We start from the raw sequence: 20,274 nt of genomic DNA on the forward strand, positions 1-20,274 counted from the left end.
TCAGGACACACACATTTTTTGGCACTTAACCTTTTAAACAGTCAACAAAATGAAAATAAAACTAAAAGGGCAGTTTACCTAGACTTGCAAAATGAACTAAGGTAAAAGCAAGCCTGACGTTTGTGGCAGTACCTGGCTTGGACCTGCAGTGGAAAAAACACCAGAAAGAAGAGACAAACTTAAAGCAATTGAAAATCAAACGTATTATTAACAGGAGCTTAACATAAAGACTTTAAGGGGAGAAACAGCAAAAAGTCAAAGCAGTAGATGAGAGTGCAGAGACATGTCAGTAGGCTGGATGGAGGAAGCAATAATGAACATAGAGCACAATAGATAAATACAATGGAATTGTAGGCTTTTCCTTGTGCCATTAATGTGACCTACCTTGGAACCTGCTGACCGATTAGAAAGCCATAGTGCAGCAGAGTTGCTCTCACAGAGGGACCTTGCCTCTCTAAAGGGAAAGAGAACTGAAGCAGTCTCTGTGTGCAAACCACTATCAAGCACCTTCTCCTGCGCCTCTTTAGAAAAGGTCTATAGTGAACTGAAACACAAACAAGTCACACGACAAGGGAGGGCAGATTTCAAAAGCCTCATGAAGAAGGGGAAAAATGGCAGCGAATATTTGGGAGGGTTTTAGGAAAAAACTGGACTGAGACGTGCTCTGCAAAGAAAAGCAGGACGAGGATTTGGATCCATAGGAAAAGTTGGTCTGAGGATTTCAGTCAAGGACTGGGATCTAGGAAACCGAATCAGGGCCTGGAGATATAGGACAGAGACAGATTAATGTAAAGCACCTGAGAAGTAAGGATAGAACAGACAGGAAGCAAGATTAAAGCAGACCTAACTCCCTGGCTGGAACTAACTCTTCTTACGTGTGGGTAGACCTGTAATCTGTAATAGAAATAGGACTGAAACAGGTATTTGAATGGAACAAATAGGTAAGCAAGCCAGTTTGAACCTGTGTATTAATAACAGCCAAGGAAATAAAATGCGCTGTTATAAGACCAGCGTCCTGGAAAAAAGTGTGTGCTGCATGCAAGGCAGTGGGGCACAAAAATAGCAGTATCAGTGTGGCTGGGCGGCTCTCATCTAGGAACATACAGTCATAATCTGTAATGTTTTTTTTTTACTGTTCTTAGTTTCACCATGGGGTTTGCTGCCTGACTGGCAGTTGTTGAGTAGATTGTGATGTTCCCAAGTGCCTGGAGCTCACTGGTTAGTTCACTCTCTAGCATCATGCTGGTGTATGGCTGCCTTTGGGTAGGATGCTAGTTTTTGATGAATGTTGGGTATACAAAGGATTTTTTCTACATGAGTTTTGTTATGGCATGTTCCGTGGCTTTTTGAGAAGTTTGCTGATGTGAAGAATGGTATGAGATAAGGCACTAGTCATACATCTGTCAGCAGTATGTAGCTTTTGATCTTGTTTGCATCCTCATTTTGGTTCATTGGCTGGAGCAAGAATACAGCATTCAGAGGGAAGGGTGCATGCTCGCTAGCTCTGGCCTCACTGACTTAAAACAATTTGACATTGAACAAATGTGGAGCTCTTTGCAGTGTTTTTGTTTTTAAATAGGTGCTTGCCAAACTTGTTAAAGCTTACTCGAAGTGTTGTTGCTTGCAGGTCACTGCCTGTGCTAATAATGTAATCAGGTGTATCATGGTATAGCCACCATGTACACCTGTTTCATTTTAGAAGGCACAATGGTGCTTTCCACTGTTTGCTTTCAAATCGTACAGCTAGGCCACATACACACTTTGGGATCACGTCCTTCATATGCAGTGTGAAGTATAGTGATACAAAATTGATGAACAATTTGCATACGCATATCGTTGGTTAATGGATAAGTCTACAGTCTAAAATAAGTCAAACTGAGTGTTTACAATGGAAAAAGATGATGTGTGGCCGATTTTGGGGCATTAAATAATAGTCTCCAGAGAGCACTGCAAAGATTCCAAAATCATTTCTTTCGTCTCGTGAATGCATTCCATCCTTGCATAGGGAGCTATGCTTCTCCAGTCTCCCCCTCTCAACCCACCATGGCAGAAGAACGACCAAACAAACCTGAAACTGACCTATGTTAAGACTGCTCTCATTCACTTATCACATATCTGCTTTCCCAGGCACCTCTTTTTCAGAAACAGCCGTGAAAGCTAATCACAGCCTTTCTGTTCACAATTCATTGATCTGAGCTTCAATGTCATTTGGGATTGGATGTCACCTCCTGAAAACACAAATAACAGTTAACGAACACCGTCATCGTTTGGAGGATTAACCTTTCATTGGCAGGATTCCTAATGCCCATTTCCCAATTTTAATTCTGAATTAATTCACTTCTTGTGGTTAGTTTTGATTTTCATGTATTCTTTTTCTCGACCAGTAGCATGCATTTTGCACATCCTTTTGTAAGCCTGCCTCTGATGCACAGTATTCTTACTCCTCTGTAGCTTCCATTAAAACTATTTGGGAACAGAAGACCAGTGAAGGAGAAACCCCTTTGACTCTGGCTGCCAAAGCTGGATGTGTGGAAAATGTGAAGACTTTGCTGGAAAAAGGAGTTTGGCCAAACACGAAGAACAGTCGCGCAGAATCCCCCCTTCTGATAGGTAAGAACCTCTGCATTCCCCGGGTGTGGCCTCAGACATCGTGTTTGCCGCATATTTTGCATGTTTTGAGAGATCATACACTTGGATGTGATCAGGGGGGCAGGAATTAAAAAGGTGACTTTGGGCAGAAAGGTCATAAATACATGGAAATGTCTGAGTAGTTTAAATATGACAGCATCAACTAGAGAGGGGGAAATCCCTATGAATCTGCCTATGCATTGAAATACAGGGGAAAGTAGAGGGTTTGCACTTCACAGAGGTCTTAATCAATACAATGAATTCTTTCAGCATGCATTTCATTGCGCAAACATCTGAACTAAGACTATGGCTCTCCTTGTCTGCATTAAATGCATGATATCATCCCAGGTGATAGTACTTGATATTGCACTATGACCCATCATGACTCCACACCGGTTTAAAGCACTACTTATTGAAATAATATAATAATATTTAACTTTCTCCTGCATGGGGTCTGGTTTGGATTCACATGCTCATGAATATTCACCCGTCATCAGGCTGGGAATCCTCGGTAAAGAAAAAATCAGTTTCAGTTTTGTTTCTGAACTGTCTTTCTACTAATAAGCAATCACTGGTCTCTGAGTCATACTGCCCCCAGCCAATGACTGCCCTCTACCTAAGCCCCTTCTTTGGCAGCCATCTTCAGATTTTTACCGCATGTTCAAGTGTTGGGAGTCCTCGTGCTATAGCTCTTGAGCTTTTACTTCGTTTTGCTTTTTTCCTAAAAGTTTACTCTTATTTTTTGGTCAATTCGAGCCTCAAGCTCCACCGATTCTTCTTCCGATCAACGGGGACCCGTTTCTGAATTTTTCTACGCCCCTCAAGGGCGAATTTTCATTGAGTTTTCGCTTCTTAGAGGATTCCGGAAGATCTTTGAAGCCTACCCTGCGTGGACATGGAGCAGGACAAAGGAGACATAACGCCCGCTGGATCCAAGCTGTTTAGGATCTGCCCAGGATGTGGATTACAGAATGTCTTCAAGGAGGATGAGCACTCCCGGTGCCTCTACTGCCTTCACGACGAGAAGTCGCACGTGAAGAGGACTGCGCGTTCTTTAAGAACATGTCCCTCCGGACATTGATGGACCGTCAGACCCGACTCACTAACTGGCTGGAGGGGAAGAGCCCAGCAGCAGGTGAGAAAAAGAAGAAGTCTGAGCGGTCTTCTAAGACCTTTGAGGGTGCTCCGGCGACAGGGGCCCAACAAAAGGCAAAACGCCGTTGGTTCGGGCTCCTCAGCTGCCAGGCAGGGCACAATGTCACCGACGCCATCATCCATGAGCCAACGCTCTGTCTCGGGGAAAAGGAAGTCAGAGAACCTGGGTAAGCTTCGGGTGAAGCCCCGCTCGAAGCTGATGGAGAAAGCCAAGGGGGGGCGAGGCGGTGACCCTCCCCCGAAGGTGAAGGCCCCAGACACGCCCGAGGTCGTGAAGGCCCTGATTCACCCGGCAAAGGCCTCGATTGAAGGAGTCGTGGTGGCCCTGGAGAAGCCTGTGGAGGCTACCCCAGTGGAAATGACTTCCGGGCCTAGAGTTTCCCTGCCACCCCGGAGGGAATCATCTTTCCAGCCTATCGAGAAGACCCTCGTGAAACCCTGGGATGAGAAAGATGGGGGGCATGGTAGCCATAACAGACACAGATACCACCTCTGAAGATGAGCTGGCTGGTGTCGAAAAGATCCTGGACAGAAGTTCGAGGAAGTCAGGTCCTACGGGATGGATCCCGACGAGGCGGATGAAGAGATCAACGGTGGGGCCGACGAGGAACAGTGGGCCGCGGAGGAAACGGAGGTCCCCGCGCCCCAGCCGTCGCTCCCGTCGCAACCAATGCCTATGCGCCAGGACAACTCAAGAGCAATCTTGATGGCTTTCCAGACCCTGTGTACGGAAATAAGGACAAGGGTGCCCTTACCCCCAGCGGACGATCCAGCAGCGCCTGGACTGTCGGGGAGCCCACTGAACAAGCGCAGGTGAATCCATCCTCCCCCTCCCTTCCAGCCTTCACCTCCATCCCCTCCACTGAGGGATGAGACAGGAACAGAGGCGGCAACGACGGGGACGGAAGACAATGGTGGTGACGACGGGATGGATCTCCCATCACCCCCTACCCGGGCCTCCTCCCCGACGAAATTGGCTCCTTTCATGCCATGATCGCCAAGGCATTGGAGCTTTTCCAGTTTTGCCCCGAAGAGCAGAAGAAGGAGGGTTTCCTCTACCAACGATGGGAGGTCAAGAGGAAGACCATCCTCTCAGTCCTGTTACTGGACGACATCTGGGACGAAGGACTGTCACTGCAGAAGAACACATCCACGGCTCCTGCGAAGAGGGACTGGTACAAGAAGAAGTACCGGGTCCCAGACTCCGCCCCTATGTGCCTCAGAGCACAGCCGTCCCCGGATTCAGTGGTCTCTGCGGTGGCCAAGAAGAAATCGGCAGGGGTGACGGCATCAACTTCCACTTCCCCACCAGACGGCGAAGAAGCTGGACGCCATGGGACGACGGGTCATCTCGTCGGCGACCATCAAAGCGGCCAATGCCCTTGCTATCGTGGCACGCTACGACAGGGAGCTGTGGTTCAAGATCGCTCCCCTCCTGGATTTCCTGCCAGACGACAAGAGGGTGCAAACCCTTGAAATCCTACAGGAAGGCGAGCTGGCTTCAGACCACGCCATCACGGTGGCCACGGACAGCGCCGACACCGGCTTTTGCCAGATGGGTAACGTTTGCCTTCACCGGTGCGGTTGGCTCAAGGCCACTGACTTCCATCAGGACATACAGAGCAGGGTACTGGACATGCCCTTCAATACGAACAACCTGTTCGGCAAGGCAGTGGACGAGTAACTGCAGGCCATCAAGGCGGACACTGAGACGGCCCGAGCCTTGGGTTCTCTCCATCAACGACGGCCGTCCTTTCGGACCTCCAGAGGCAAGTCTCAGGGTGCCTCCAAAGGATTTGGTGGCGGTTCCGCGTCGTACCGCCAGGCGGCATTCTCCACGTTGCAGGAAGCCTACAGAGGCTGCAGCAAGGCCGGAGGACATTGTCGTCCTCACCAAGGAAGCCAAGGTGACAAGGCCTTGGCGAAGCAAGACTGAACCGGCCGTGATGTCGGCCCCCCCCCCCCAAAAACCCTGGTGGGAGGCTGGCTGGCGAATTTCGTCAGCGTGTGGGAGTCCATCTCCATCAACCGTTGGGTGCTAGATGCTCTGGCCCACGGGCACACTCTGGAATTCCAAAGAAAGTGTCCCCGTCTACCACCTGTGGCCAGGAAGGAAAACCACATGCCACAGTTGGTTCTGGAGGTACGAGCAATGCTAAAAAAAGGCATGATAGAACTCATCCCAAAGAGGCTCCAGGATTCCGGAGTATACTCACGGTACTTCCTCGTCCGAAAGAAGACCGGCGGCTGGCGGCCCATCACAGACCTTCGCCGCCTCAACAAATACATCAAGTCCCAGAAGTTCTGGATGGTTAACCTTCAGCACGTGCTAGGACAGCTGGAGGAGGGCAACTTCCTGTCATCGCTGGACTTGGAGGATGCCTACTTCCACATCCCCATACACAAAGGACATCGGAAGTTCCTATTTGTGGCCCAAGGGCGACACTACCAGTTCAAGACCCTGCTCTTTTGGTTGAAGTCGGCACCAAGGGTCTTCACCAAGTGCCTGGCACCGGTGGTGGCGCGGCTGCACCTGCAGGGGATCCACGAATACCCCTACGTGGACGATTGGCTCATCCGAGCAAAGTCAAGGAAACTCGCCGTCGATCACATAACAGAGACCGTCCGCCTGCTCACGGATCTGGGATTCTCGATCAACTTCACGAAATCCCACTTGATACCGTCGCAAGACGCCCTGTTCCTGGGAGCCAGACTCGACACAGTGGCGCGGTTGGCTTCACCATCGGAGGAAAGGACGAAGGCCATGCTGGGCAAGGTACAACGGCTGTTGACCATGGAAGTGGCCAGGGTGAGGTCCATCAAGTCCCTGCTCGGCATGATGTCATCGTGCATCTACCTCATGCGTCTATGCAGGTTGCGGATGCGGACACTGCAGGAGTTCCTCGACGCCCGTCGGATGCAAGTGGCGGGCAGCTTTGAAGACAAGATCTCCCTCAACGAGACGTTCCGTCAAGCGATCCGCGTCGTACCGCCAGGCGGCATGAACTTCCAGATCCCAGCCCATCAGAAGACGGTGACGACGGACGCCTCCCTGGAGGGATGGGGAGCGCACACCGGAGATCTCCACGCAAGAGGCCTGTGGCTCCCGGAGGAAAGGTACCTGCACATCAACGTCCTGAATCTCCGGGCCGTGTTCTGGGCCCTCAGGTCTTTTCCTTCCGTCCCTCAAGGACAAGGTGGTACAGATCTTCACCGACAACACCACGACGTTGTTCTACATCCGGAAGCAGGGGGGCACCAGATTCCCAGCCCTGTCCAAGGAAGCGCAGGATATGTGGCACTGGGCCGTCTCCCAGGGGATGTTCCTGGTACCTTTTAATCTGGCAGGAGTGAAAAACACAGTCGCCGACTCACTCAGCAGGGAGCTGCGCTCTTGCCACAATTGGGAGCTTCGGCTGGACCAAGTGAATCTCCTATTCCGACAATGGGGCAGTCCCCAGATCGACCTGTTTGCGACGGCGGCGAACACCAAGTGCCGTAGGTTCGCCACCAGGATTCCCCAGCCGGGGAGCATAGGCGATGCATTCTCCTTCCCCAGGGACGGCCTGTTCCTGTACGCGTTCGCACCGTTGCCGTTGCTGCTGCGACTCATCAATCAACTCATACTATCCCGGTGCAGGATGATTCTCGTTGCATCGGCGTGGCCGAGGCAAATATGGTTCCCGGACCTTCTGTACTTGTGAGCATCCCCCAAACTGCCGACGGACATGGATCTTCTTGCCAGGGAAGGAGGTTGCGCCATCCTACATCACGACCCGGGATCGCTGAACCTGCAGGCCTGGCTCCTGCAGCACAAGAGTCTGGAGGCTACGATATCCCGGCGGACTCCAAGGAGTTACTTGCAAAGGCCAGGGCGTCCTCGACTCTTAAGTGCTATGGACATAATGGAAGAGGTTCTCTGTCTGGTGCCGTGCACAGAAGATCAACCCTCTACGGATTACGGCCCCTCAAGTGCTGCCGTACCGGGGCAGTCGTTGCTGTGGTCTCACCGCCTGGTGAAGGAGTTCATAAAAAGGACTGCTCCACTCTTTCCCGCCGGTGAAGGCTCTGGCCCCGCCGTGGGAGCTCAACGTGGTGCTGACCAGGCTCATGGGTCCCCCATTCGAGCCCCTACACTCTGCACCGCTGAAGTTCCTATCGTGGAAGACAGCTTTTCTTGTGGCCATCACCTCCACACGACAAGTGGGAGAGATCCAGGCCCTCTCCTGTAAATCTCCGTACCTCACATTTCACGAGATGGGGGTAGTGCTGAGGATGCACCCCTCCTTCATGCCCAAGGTGCCATCGGACTTCCATCTCAATGAGCCCTTGGTGTTACCTGTTTTCTTCCCGTCGCCTTCGTCGCCGGCTGAGAGGACTTTGCACTCGCTGGATGTGGCTAGAGCGCTGAAGTTCTACGTGGCCACACAAAGAGCCTTCTGAAAACATCACAGCTGTTGGTGATTTTTGGACCTGTGAATCAAGGGAAGGCCCTTTCGAAGGCTTCCATTTCCAGATGGCTCTCTGGCTGCATCATGCACTGTCACCGGTTGGCAAACCGACTGTTGCCCGGCCGCCCGACAGCCCATTCAACCAGAGCGATCGCTGCTACCACGGCGTTCCTGTCTGGTGTGCCCCTGCTGGACATCTGCAGGGCTGCTTCGTGGAGGTCGACTCACACCTTCACGAGATTCTACTGTGTTGACCGGGATTCCAGGCAGGAGTCCAGAGTCAGCCAGGCAGTGCTGCGCAATCTGTTCACTTGAAGGTGAGCCTGGTGAGGAGGTAAGAGATGCTTAATGTTGAGTTGTTGAAATGCTAAATGTTGAGCCTTGCCGCTTTCCATGGTTGTACAAGTGTGTACTGCTATGTATTCTTGTATTCATGAGCATGTGAATCCATGCCAGATCGCATGCTGGAAAAGGAACAAGTTATTTACCTGTAACTGTTGTTCTCCAGCATGGGTCTGGCATGGATTCACATGCGAACCCTCCCTCCAACCCCTCTATGGCTCTTCTCTTGGTCCTACTGCCACTTTACGTGCTACAAAATCTGAAGATGGCTGCCAGAGGAGGGGCTTAGGTAGAGGGCAGTCATAGATTGGGGGCAGTATGACCCAGAGACCAATGATTGGTTATTAGTAGAAAGACAGTTCAGAAACGAAACTGAAACTTATTTTTTCTTAACCGAGGATTCCCAGCCTGATGATGGGGAATATTCATGAGCATGTAAATCCATGCCAGACCCATGCTGGAGAACAACAGTTACAGGTATGTAACTTGTTCCTTACAAAGGCAATCCCACTTTAAAGTGGCAGCCAAAATGCTTTCAGATTTGGATTTCACTGGAAAGTGGAATGGGGCTTATAGAGACCACATCTCACTTTATATTTGATATTATTAAGGAGCACAGATAATTTGGATATTAGCATCTGTGTCCATGTTTTTAAATTGTTCCCATCCTGTATTCCCAGTGCTTTTATCTTCCCAGATTTTACCCTGGTATAAATTTGACATTTTGGGGATTGTGGTGTATTTAGCATTTAAGATCTTACTTTGGATTTTGGAAGAACCATCAAGGGACACAGTCTGCCAGACATGTTATGTTATGTTGATTTATACCATACGCGGCTGCCATTTTCCTTGTAATCCTTGTGATCGAAGGCTCTGCAAGGAAAGGTTGGTAGGGTTAGTTTGTGATGGGGAGAGCGATAGGACAGATGTTGTGCTCATCTGTTGATGCATGCAGAACCAGAAGCATTTTGTGCACTGGGCTTGTTGTGTTCGGAAGGGTGGCGTCCAATGTTTGACTTGTTTGTTGTCTGATTGATTGGGTTTGTAGCTTGGTTAGAGTGATGTGCAGTTTGCAGGTTTTGGTGGGTTCATTCACTAGCCCTCATGGCGTGTGTTTTAGGTAAGGAGTGTGGGTTGCATGGTAGAGAAGAAGTGGGTAGTGGGTTTGTGTGATCACTGGTCATTTGTAGTTTTGTTATTATTTTATTTTCCATTCTGAAGTTATCCCTGGTTTTCGGTTTATGGTTTATAGAATCAGGGATTGTATGGGTAGGGCGCACCGTTCCTGGGGTGGCTGTTAAGTGATTGGTCAGTATTTATCTTGACAAGTTGAAAAGCTAGGTTTTTAGACTTTTCCTGAAAGTGAGGTGGTCTTCCGTCGTTCTTAGTTCCTTAGTGTTCAAGTTCCATAGTTTGGCTATCAGAAAGTAAAAGGGAGTTCTACCAAAACTTTTCTTTTCTTTTCCTGTATCTTGTTTCTATCTCCTTGACTAGTATTGCGTGACTTTTGTTTGGATGAATTTGGCTCTTTGTCCATGTAGGGATTTGTGGGCAATGCAGAGGGCTTTGACGTTAATGTGGTTCCTTACTGGTAGCTTGTGTAGGCTTCTTAGGGCTGGTGTGATGTGGTATCTTCTATTTAGTCTCAGAAGTATTCTTGCTGAACATCATTCTATCAGCAAACCCTCAGTTTAGGTGGCCCATTTGGAAATCAATCACCATGCGCAAACCGGTCTTCCTTCTCTCAGCTGTTCTTCTTTCTGCCAGGTTCAATGGGTAGATCTGCCCTCTGGGTATAAGTACTCCTTCTGTTCTCCAATCTCCAGTTTGTTCCCCTTCTGACTCCCCCCCCCAATAATCCATAATCCATTTTTCTGTTTATTGGTATGCCATTATATTGCCCTCTAACCCACCTCTAGCTTGTCAGAGACGTGGTTTTCCAGCCACCTGACTAGAAAAGGTGGGAGGCAGCATTCTGTCTTGAAAAAATACTAATTTTGTTTATATAAGCCAATTTCTGCCTAAAGTGTATATGAAATGGATGGAACATGTATCTTTAGATTCTGCAAGTCAGGCCTAATATTTAGAGATGTAGATTGATTACATTCTGATAGTTTTACCATTTTTACCATTTACTGGTGATTTGAAACATGACGACATGTAGATTTTATTAAAGATTTTGATAGAGGTTACTTTTATCTACAAACTGTCCAATTTTAAAGTTAATCAGAGCCATCATGGTGGTGCACCGAATAATGTTGTGAATGTACATTTAATGTGAGATTTTGTTCATGTTAAATGCATTTAGATTTTTTATCATGCAATTGCAGCTGATCTCCACCGGAGGGCAGAGACGATACAGTGTCCAAATAAACCCTTTCAATGCAACCACTATTCAAAGTAAATTGTCTAGGTGTGCATATTCTCAGTGACCTTTCACTTTGACTAATCCAAGGCAGACGTCTGCAGTGCATCTGAATATAATTTCTGTTGACCTCTTCTCGCTAATGCATCTTTGAATTTGATGAATGATGAACTGGGTTATAGATTCTCTTTGAAACTGAAGCCTTGTTTTCATTAGCGAGTGGTTGAAGTACATATATTGTGCTTGTCTTATTTAAAAACCATCCTTGCATACAATGGAGGAGCATTTCGGGGTGTCAAGAATTGAGCATCAGCCTGTGAGCCTGTGGGACTGAAAATGAGCAGGGAAGCTAAGGGAGATAAGTATCACTGGAGACATGAAACCCAAATGCACTAGAGTTAACACCTTCCCTGCCCACACTAATTAGATTGTGCATAGAGGAAAATACCAGTTGTCTTTTTAAAGAAACCCATGGGAGCTATCGGGGTTTAACCAATTACACATCCTAACAAGAACAAAGCCTATTTTGAACATACTTTACGTCATGTGCTCTTTTGTCTGCTACAGAAGCCGACCAATAGAATTCCCTTCCAATTCACAAAATGACTGAATCGCTAGGCCTATTTTCACAAGAATTGTAAACTTATCATGTCAGTAAAGTTGTCTGGATTTCAGCCGGTGTTTTGTTCATCATTGGTAAGTGTTGGTTAAGTCTTCTCTATATACATAGTGGGGCTCCCTTACTCAAGTAGTTAAGTCAAACCATCACATGTATTTAGCAAAATGGCCTTAAAAAATCTGAAAAAGCAGTGATGTGATTTCAGCTATAGGGTCAAGCAATGGGATTCCACTTTTAGGGCAGTGTGCTTACTGATTTTATTGCATGGGGTGACAGGTGCAGTATATGTAAGCAGGGCAGATTAGGCAACTCTGGGCAGAAGAAATGTCATTATGCGTGCCTTTGAACCATCAAATAGTGGCACAGTGGCTTAGAAACCTGTACACCATTTGTTAGAATAGTATTACTCCCAATTCATACTGCTATTGCAAAGACACATTGAGCCTCATTACACGGTAGGCGGTGAGCCATGGTGCTATTAGCGCCATGGCTCATGCCGGTAAAATACCGGCACCGCCTTGGCGGAAAGGGGATTTACCACCCCATTCCAAGGTTGGAGGGGCGGTAAATCCCCTTTCCGCCATTGCCCTTCCCCATTCCCATTTCTGCCCCATAGGGCTCTATGGAAATGGGGAAGGCGCTAATTACGCCACCGCAATTTTGCGGTGCCGTAATTAGCTCCGAGGTCCCTTAGCGGGTTGGATTTTAATGCCTGCAAGAAGCAGGCGTTAAATCCTCCAACCCGCAAAGGGACCTCGTAGTACGGCAGTAAGGGTTAACGGTCACCGTTGCCATTAACGGTGACCGTTAACCCTTACCGCCGTCCGTGTAATGAGGCCCATTGTTATGATTTTATGGTTACGTTTTTTTTATATAGTGGTTCTTTGGTAATAAATAAACCATTTTGGAGATAAAGACATTTACTATGTACCAACTAAGAAGGAATGCTGAAATACATGTTCGATGTTGTACTTTAATTTGTATTATCTTAAAACACTTCAAGCCACAAGAATAGGAAATTATGGAATGGTGTTAAGCCTTATCAAACACAAAGCCAACATCAACCAACCATGCATTAAACGCTGGTCAGCAATGCATGAGGCGGCAAAACTGGGGCGCAAGGACATCATCTCTCTTCTTATGAAGAATGGTGGCGATGTCAACCTACGAAATGGGTATGGAGTAACCCCCCTAGGAGTAGCTGCAGAATATGGCCACTGCGATGTGCTGGAGCATCTTATTCATAAAGGTAAGCAAAGGTACTGAATCATGCTCAACTAAATTGGAACATGAATGTGCTTTAAGAAATAACTTTAACATGTCATTTGCATTGGTGCTTTTGTTGTACACTGCAGCTCTCCCTCTGTTCTGAAATAGCTTCTCATTTTCATATTTTGCACTAGATTGTCAGACAAACACATTCTCTATGTGTATTGTTTAAGGAACATAGTCTAATCATGATCTTCAGACTATTCGTACCTTCAGACCCAGATGGGTAAAGCATAGACAGTGTTACAGTGTGCCTGATGACAATGTGCTTTAATGTGACAGAGCTGCACTTTAGGTCTCTATTGAAATACAAATATTTGTGTGTGTACTACTGATGAACAGGAAAATACATCTCATCCAACAACGTAACTAAACATCTTAATCCACTGCAGTGCATGATGAGTATTCCTTCAAGACACCTTAATCCACTGCATTGCCTGATGAGTATTCCTTCAAGAGTGTCAAGCTCCCGCTTCTTCCTACCTTCAGGAATCACTAGACAGCCCTCATATTTGTTCCAGAACTTCAGAGGGCATTTCTCTCCACCTAGGAACTGCAGGACCCATACTAAACAGTACGTTATTGACCACTCAAACCCTCTGAGGACAACAGCCTCCACTTGTCCTCCTGCCCAGCTCATGCTAATCTCAAGTGCAGCTCTGAAATCCTGCAAGAATACCATCTCACAAACTGTTTCACCTATATGATGCATGGACAGGGATACACAAATAAGGACAATGCTTATCGAATCAGCCACTGATTGAAAAGAGTGTAAGTACATGGAAAATAACATCATTGGTATATTATCCTTAATATTAGGACTATAGGGCTGTGTTTCCTGAAAATAATACAAGTGGTAAATTAACTGCCACCTAGTCCTTGAAATAATTTTGTGAAACTAAAAATATCATATGTATACATATGTTAAACTCCAATGGTACTTGTGTCTTTAGGAAAAAGTAAATGTTGAGATTTGTAATTTAATTTTATTTGTGTTGAATAGGAAGATGTATTTGTATTGTTAGTGAGATAGAAACAGCCAGAGAAAACACACATAGATTAAATATTGCAGAAAAAGGACAGGGGAATGCCTTCGGTCCTATCCAGTGAGCACAGCCTTCAACAATTCGCACAGTTTCTTTTAAAACACTACCTTTCTTTCCCCCTCACAGGCCATGGCCTTCAGCCATGACCATTCACTATGACCATTTGCCACAGCCTTTGGCTGTGGCCAATGGACATGTTCCACAAATAACTTACTTTGGGTCCCACTAGCGATGGCCTTCGGCCCTGGCCACTGTACATTTTCCACCAATACCTTTCTTTAAAGCCCCTAGCCATGGCAATCAGCCGTGTCCACTGTTCATGTTCCACTTATATGTTTCCTTCTAGCCCATGGGCCAGGACCTTTGGCCCTGGCCATTGATCACAGCCTTTGGCGGCACCCACTATATCTTTTAAAATACTACCTTTCTTTGAACAAGTTTTTTTTTAAGACAATTTTTCAATTCCGCGATTATTCCACAATAATCATGCGATGAAGCTCGAAAATGCAAAAGTCTTCTCCGTCTTCACAGGCGCTCCGCTCCCCATGTGCCACTTTCCCATTCGCAAGGTCCCCCCAAATCCTCAAGCCACTTTTTAGCTCCCTGGCCCTCTCCCTTTACTCCCTTTGTATCCTTGTTCCATGTGATGCATTTTTGTTTCCGACCACGTCTTCCCTCGATAAGCCATACATCTTTTTTCTGCAACTTAGTACACACACTCTCAGACTTCACATGGTGTTCTCCCCACCCTCCCACCTCTAGCCTAATCATTTTTTATATTTTTGATTGTCAAAATTAGTTTTTCAGTGCTTATCGTTTTTTGGCTAACCCTGATATAACCGTGGTTTGCATCGAGTAAAATACAAAATGGTGGCTTTCATTTCTGAAAAGCCTCTCTGCTGCAATGCACCATGGGAGGTACAGCTATCATTTTGGGAGATGGGGGTAGCCCTTTCCCCGTCAAATATTTTTTATAACGACTGGATAGAATAACCCCAGACCACTCCCATAAATCGAGTCAACGTTTCATGCCCAAGTTGTTTCATATCTGGTCAAATTCCACCCAGCAGTTTTTGCTATGCCCTGCGCAGAATTTTTGACTTGTTCTCTATTGGGATATGCATGGGAGTAGGCCGAATAAAGCATTTCTTTTTCCTATTTTAACAAATCTTTCCCAAAATGTTTTGTGTGTGGGGGACCCAGGACAAACGTTTTGTTTGCTAAATATCAGCCAAATCTTCCCTGCAAGTCAAAAGTTGTTAGGAATTCAGTTATCGGGTTTCTTATGGAACTTGATAATCAACGTGACTATGATATATATATATATATGTACACAACAGTATGAAAGTTATGATGGGTTTAAAAAGCTTTGAAAAAAAAAACTTTCACCTGAAATGTGAAAGAAGGAAAGTCCATTTGCGCCAAGTCACACATTCTACAATGCCACCCAGGGATGTCATTTGGGGGTCACCATGGGTCGCACCTGTGACCCCTAAGGTCTCCCTTGCTACCCCCGTGGTCTCCCTTGCTACCCCTAGGGGAAAGAAAATAAAATAATATTCTTTCAGTTTACATTGAAGGTCTTGGGCTCTGGCCAGTGCCATGTGGCTCTTTGTTTCTAGAGTGGCTGGAATGTTTTTTGATGTCTCTTAAAAAAACAGGGTGTTCCACAAGTGTAACACTTTGAGCAGTGACCCTAAATAAGAAAGAATAGGAATAACAAATAATTTATCTTTCTGGAATTCTATACAATAATTGCCAGACTCATTAAAGGGGTGAAAGGTCCTGTTCTATTGCTTCTCATTAAGTCACCTTGGGGTGGGGCAAATTAAATCACTGCCTGTAATGTCATCAGAGGTCAAGGGTCATGTGATGTCACTTCCGCTACCCCAGGCATTTTGGTGAAATGACATCCCTGACGCCACCTAGTAGCCATTCCTGGAAGTTCACCTCTAGTTCTGAGCCACAACAGCAAGGCATTGTGGGTATGCAAATTAGCCCAAATGCAAACCTTTTTCTCCAGGAAATTGTCTTTGTCTAAGAGGGCAGTGCCACTTTATACATAGCTTAATCAACCCAAGGCAGACATTGTCAGGAGTATACTGCACTGATGATCTCTAATAAGGGTGAAACCTTGTACGTTGTTGTCCTGGCAGCCTTGCAAATTTCTATCTTGGGTTGATTAAGCTATGTATAAAGTAGCATTATCCACATAGTGGCTTTCTTGGAGAAGTGGAAGTTGGTAGTTAGGGTTTGGCATAGTTTGTTGTGATTGACTAAATCAAAGGCCGCCGATAGGTCTAGTAGAACTAAGATACAAAATTTACCGGTGGAGTCCATCTGATTTTTTAGATCCAGAAGGGCGGTCGCAGTACTATAGTAAATGGTTCTGTTCAAGTGGGTTTGTACTTGGGTGTATGCTATTTTGTCAATGATTTGAAGAAGAAATGGCACCGTTGTGATGGGCCTGTAATTTGTAGGGATTGTCGGGTCTAAAGAGGGGTGTAACCCACGCTACTTTTATGGATGCTGGAATTTCGCCAGAGTTGAAGGACACATTGACAAATTTGGTGATGATGGGTGCTAGAGTGGAGGCGCAGGCTTTGACAACTTTAGCAGGGACATTGTCGCCTTTGCAGATGGATGGCTTAAGAGATGCTATTGTTTTGAGGCCCTGGTCATTGGTAACTTGGGAGGAATGGAATTTGGGCACATCTAATCTCGTCACTGTACCTGAGGGGTGGTGTGGTGTGACTTGGTTGTGAGTTCTAGGATCTTTTTTTGCGGTGCTATTTTGTTTTGGAGTGTGTTCACTTTAGAAGACAGGGCATCCTGAATAGTGGTACACCAGGTTTTGCTTGGGATAACTGAGCAGATGGGTACAATGGGGGATTCTAGTTCTCTGATGATAGTTATTTGTGTTAGATGCAACATTAGCGATACATGTGTTAAATGAGTCTGCTTTGTGGGAGAGAACACTGAGTTTATAGGTTTTGGATAGTTGTTGGAGTTTGGTTTGGAGTTCTGGGGAGTGTTTTTTCCTGGATAAGTGTTCTAGGGCTCTTTTTTCCTTCTGAGTTCTATGAGTTTGTCGTTAAACCAAGAGGAGCTGCGTTTGGGCTTAGGCATCTTGGTTTTGAGAGGGGCTACTTCATCTATGGTGATTTTTAAGCATTGGTGGTAGTGATCTGAGATGCTGTCCGGATTAGTAGTGTCTAATGGTTTGGAATTAAACAAATCGTTAAGTAACGGGCTTAGGTTCACAGGGGTGAGTTTGCGCGAGTTTCTGACCAGTACAGGTGCAGGGGTACATGTTTTAGCTATTAGGTCAGTGGCCAAGTCTATGTTAAATTTGATTAAGAAGTGGTCTGTCCATTGCATCTTGAGGATGTCTACTATGGATATTGCGGTATTCAGGGTGAGTATGCAGTCAATTATTCTACCTTTCGAATGAGTCGGGGCATTCACCATTTGTGTAAATTGCATTTCTTGAAATGCATTGTGGAAGGCTGTAGCTTTGTTATCCATAAGGTCATTATATCCTAGATTGAGGTCTCCTACGAGGATATATTTGGTTTTGGGTTTGAGAATGGGTGTGATTAAGAGGGGTAGGTCTATGTCTGGATTATTAGAGGAACTAGATGCTCTATATACTATTAGGAAGTTGATGGTTACCTTAGGGCTAATGGCTAGTTCGTAACCTGGCAGTGATTGCATTTTACATTCCCTGAATTGGAGAGGGGTTTGGAAGATGATATTCACCCCGCCACCTATGGCATCTTGGTGATCTGCTCTGAGAAGAGTGTACTCAGGGGAGACGGCTCGTGTGATCTTTGGACCTGAGGCTGTGTGTAGCCATGTTTCTGTGAGCACTAAGAAGTCTAATTTGAATTCTACTATGCTATCGTGTATATCGATAGCGTGGGCGCCAAGGGACCTAAGATCTAGTAGGGCTCCTAATAGTGGCAGACTGGTTTTGGGAGAGCTCAGGGTAAGGGCCAAATTGGCCGGAGAGTGGCTACATGTGCTGTAGGGTACTTTTTGCGAGATCTCATTTGGCTTGATAATTCGTGGGGTGCTGATATGAGGCTTCTTCTGAGTCACATGAGGTTTGGGCCATGGTATCGTGTTGAGGCGTGGACGGACATACTGATTTTTGGTGTTGGGGTGATGGTTATGTGTGCGTGCTGTGATTTTAACGCTACATTTGGGAGCAGAAATGGGTCTTGTTTGGGTGATGATGTGTGTAGTTCTAGAGGAAAGGCGTGTGTGGCGTGTTTTGCCTAGTAGTGGCACGGTTAGGATGTAGGGATATGATGTAAGCAGGAAGGCTGGAGGGCTAGGAAGGAATGGGGTAGGGCAGGGCAAAGGGTGATGTCTAGGGCAGTGTAGCCGGGCCAGGCCTGAGTTGAAGAAGATGAATGCGCCATTGGAGAAAACTGTGTTATGGTCGGTCATGCCTCCTATTGAGTGAGTAGATGTCTTTTTGTGAGGTGTAGTGTTATTGGCGCTCTCGGGGGTAGTTTGATGTAGTGGGGCGCTGAGTGATAAGAGAATCTGACTGATGATGGAGAGGGCTGTGTAGCAAAGGGTCCAGTTTCCAAGATGTGGTGCGCAGGGCCTGTTGTTAGGGCGGTCCTTGGTAAGGGAAGAGCTTGTATGGACACAGTGTGAGGCGTGTATTTGCATTGAAGCGGGCGCTCTGGCAGGGTACATGGGGCATGATAGCGGTGCAGCGTTAGCACAGCATGGAGGGGGAGGGTGGCCTCAGAGCTGGTTGCAGTGGTATGCTACGCAATATAATTAGCAAGATACTTCCAATAGATCAGAGCACTATAAGTTGAGCAGCATATATAACAAGGGCAATTTGGACTGCATGAAGACTGCGTGCAGTGGGCGTTTCTGAGAGTAGCTGTGTGAGAGCGCAGTGCGCTGTCCTACGTAATTGGCTTATTGCTTTTTGGACGAGGGGCGTGGAGTCGGTTATGATGGTAGAGCACTGGGCTAAGGGCAGCAGAGCAGATTAGTAGTGTGGGCGATGTGCAGATAAGAAACAAATATCATAGTTGGTAGCTGGATACATTCCTGTGAAGGTAGCACATGGTCTGTGTAGCGAGCAATCCAGTGGATAAGTTTGTTTGTTTATTTTATTTCTAATGCGCTCCAGACCCGTGGGTAGAAGGGCGCAACAGGTAGGATAATGTGAAGCTTACAAAGTTACAAATTATACAGGATACAGTAAAATTATACAAATTATACAAGATACAGTAATAATATACAAATTATACAAGATACAGTAATAGTATACAAATTATACAAGACCGGAGTCGTAAAAGTCAGTGAATTGCATAAAAAGATGGTGCGGGTAAGATATCATAATTCAGCAGGAGAAAAGGGACCAGTGTCGTGCCTGGGGATAGCGTGGACCGGTGACTAGTGGTCGTTGGAGATTGGAGGTTTTAGCAGCCTTCACAGGGAAGCTATTGCCACCAATCGTGGTTAGTTTAAATCTAGGTACTACTAGAAAGTTAGTGTTGGTAGCTCTGGTTGGTCTGATAGAAGTTTTTTTCTGTATTTTGTTCTTGGGGTAGCTTGGGGCGGCATTGTTGAGAGCTTTGTGTGTCAAGGAGATCATTTTTAATTGTATTTTGTGGTTTGTGGATAGCCATTTATACTGACGTCTGGTGGCAGAAATGTGTGCTCTTTTATTTATGCCAAGCGCTGCTCGCAAATCGTTGATTTGGAGCGTTTGTAATTTCTGGATAGTTGATTTATTAGCACCACTATAAAGGGCATTGCAATAGTCAATCCTAGAGAGAATAAGTGCTCTGACCAGGATCATGCAGCTATTGTTAGAGAGGAAAGGCTGACTTGCTCTTATCAGTTTGCAAGTGTAGGCGGTGGTGGAAGCCAAGGATTTAAGCTGTTTATCGAATGAAAGTGTGGAATCCAAGTAGAAACCAAGGGTTTTTACTTCCTTGGAGACCCTAATAGGATTTCCATCGATATTAAAGGAGGAGAATTCCTGGCCTAGTTTTTTGGTATTTGTGTGTGTTCCCAAGATTATCAACTCCGTCTTGTCGTCGTTCAAGCACAAGCCATGTGTGGCCATCCATGCTTGAACAACGAGATATACCCTGTTCACCAACTCCGAGTCCTTCCTATGATCCCCAGAAAGTGGGAGGAGAATCTGTGTATCATCTGCACAGTTGGTGTAGGTGATACCCAGAAGGTCCAAATCGTCGAACAAGGGTTTGGTGAAGATATTATGTAGGGTTGGCGAAACGCAGGAACCCTGGGGAACGCCACATAAAATGGGGGTAGGGTCAGCTGCAGCCGATGGGGAAAATACTCTCATTGTTCTTTTGCTAAGGAAAGATTCTAACCACTTGATGGCCT

At 46.4% G+C, this 20,274-nt stretch overlaps 1 protein-coding gene across 3 annotated transcripts in view; it reads left to right on the top strand.

The window, feature by feature from the left end:
* ASB15 (ankyrin repeat and SOCS box containing 15) overlaps window positions 1-20,274 on the top strand; it is a 465,607-nt gene that overhangs the window by 175,624 nt on the left and 269,709 nt on the right. For all 3 annotated transcript variants that reach the window (XM_069629105.1, XM_069629106.1, XM_069629107.1), the window contains exons 5-6: window positions 2,452-2,610; window positions 12,564-12,809. In XM_069629105.1, the coding sequence (XP_069485206.1) occupies window positions 2,452-2,610; window positions 12,564-12,809 (405 nt within the window). The remainder of the gene's footprint in view (window positions 1-2,451; window positions 2,611-12,563; window positions 12,810-20,274) is intronic.

The sequence above is a fragment of the Ambystoma mexicanum genome, chromosome 12 (genome assembly GCF_040938575.1).
Source record: "Ambystoma mexicanum isolate Mex_15411 chromosome 12, UKY_AmexF1_1, whole genome shotgun sequence".
NCBI lineage: Eukaryota > Metazoa > Chordata > Amphibia > Caudata > Ambystomatidae > Ambystoma > Ambystoma mexicanum.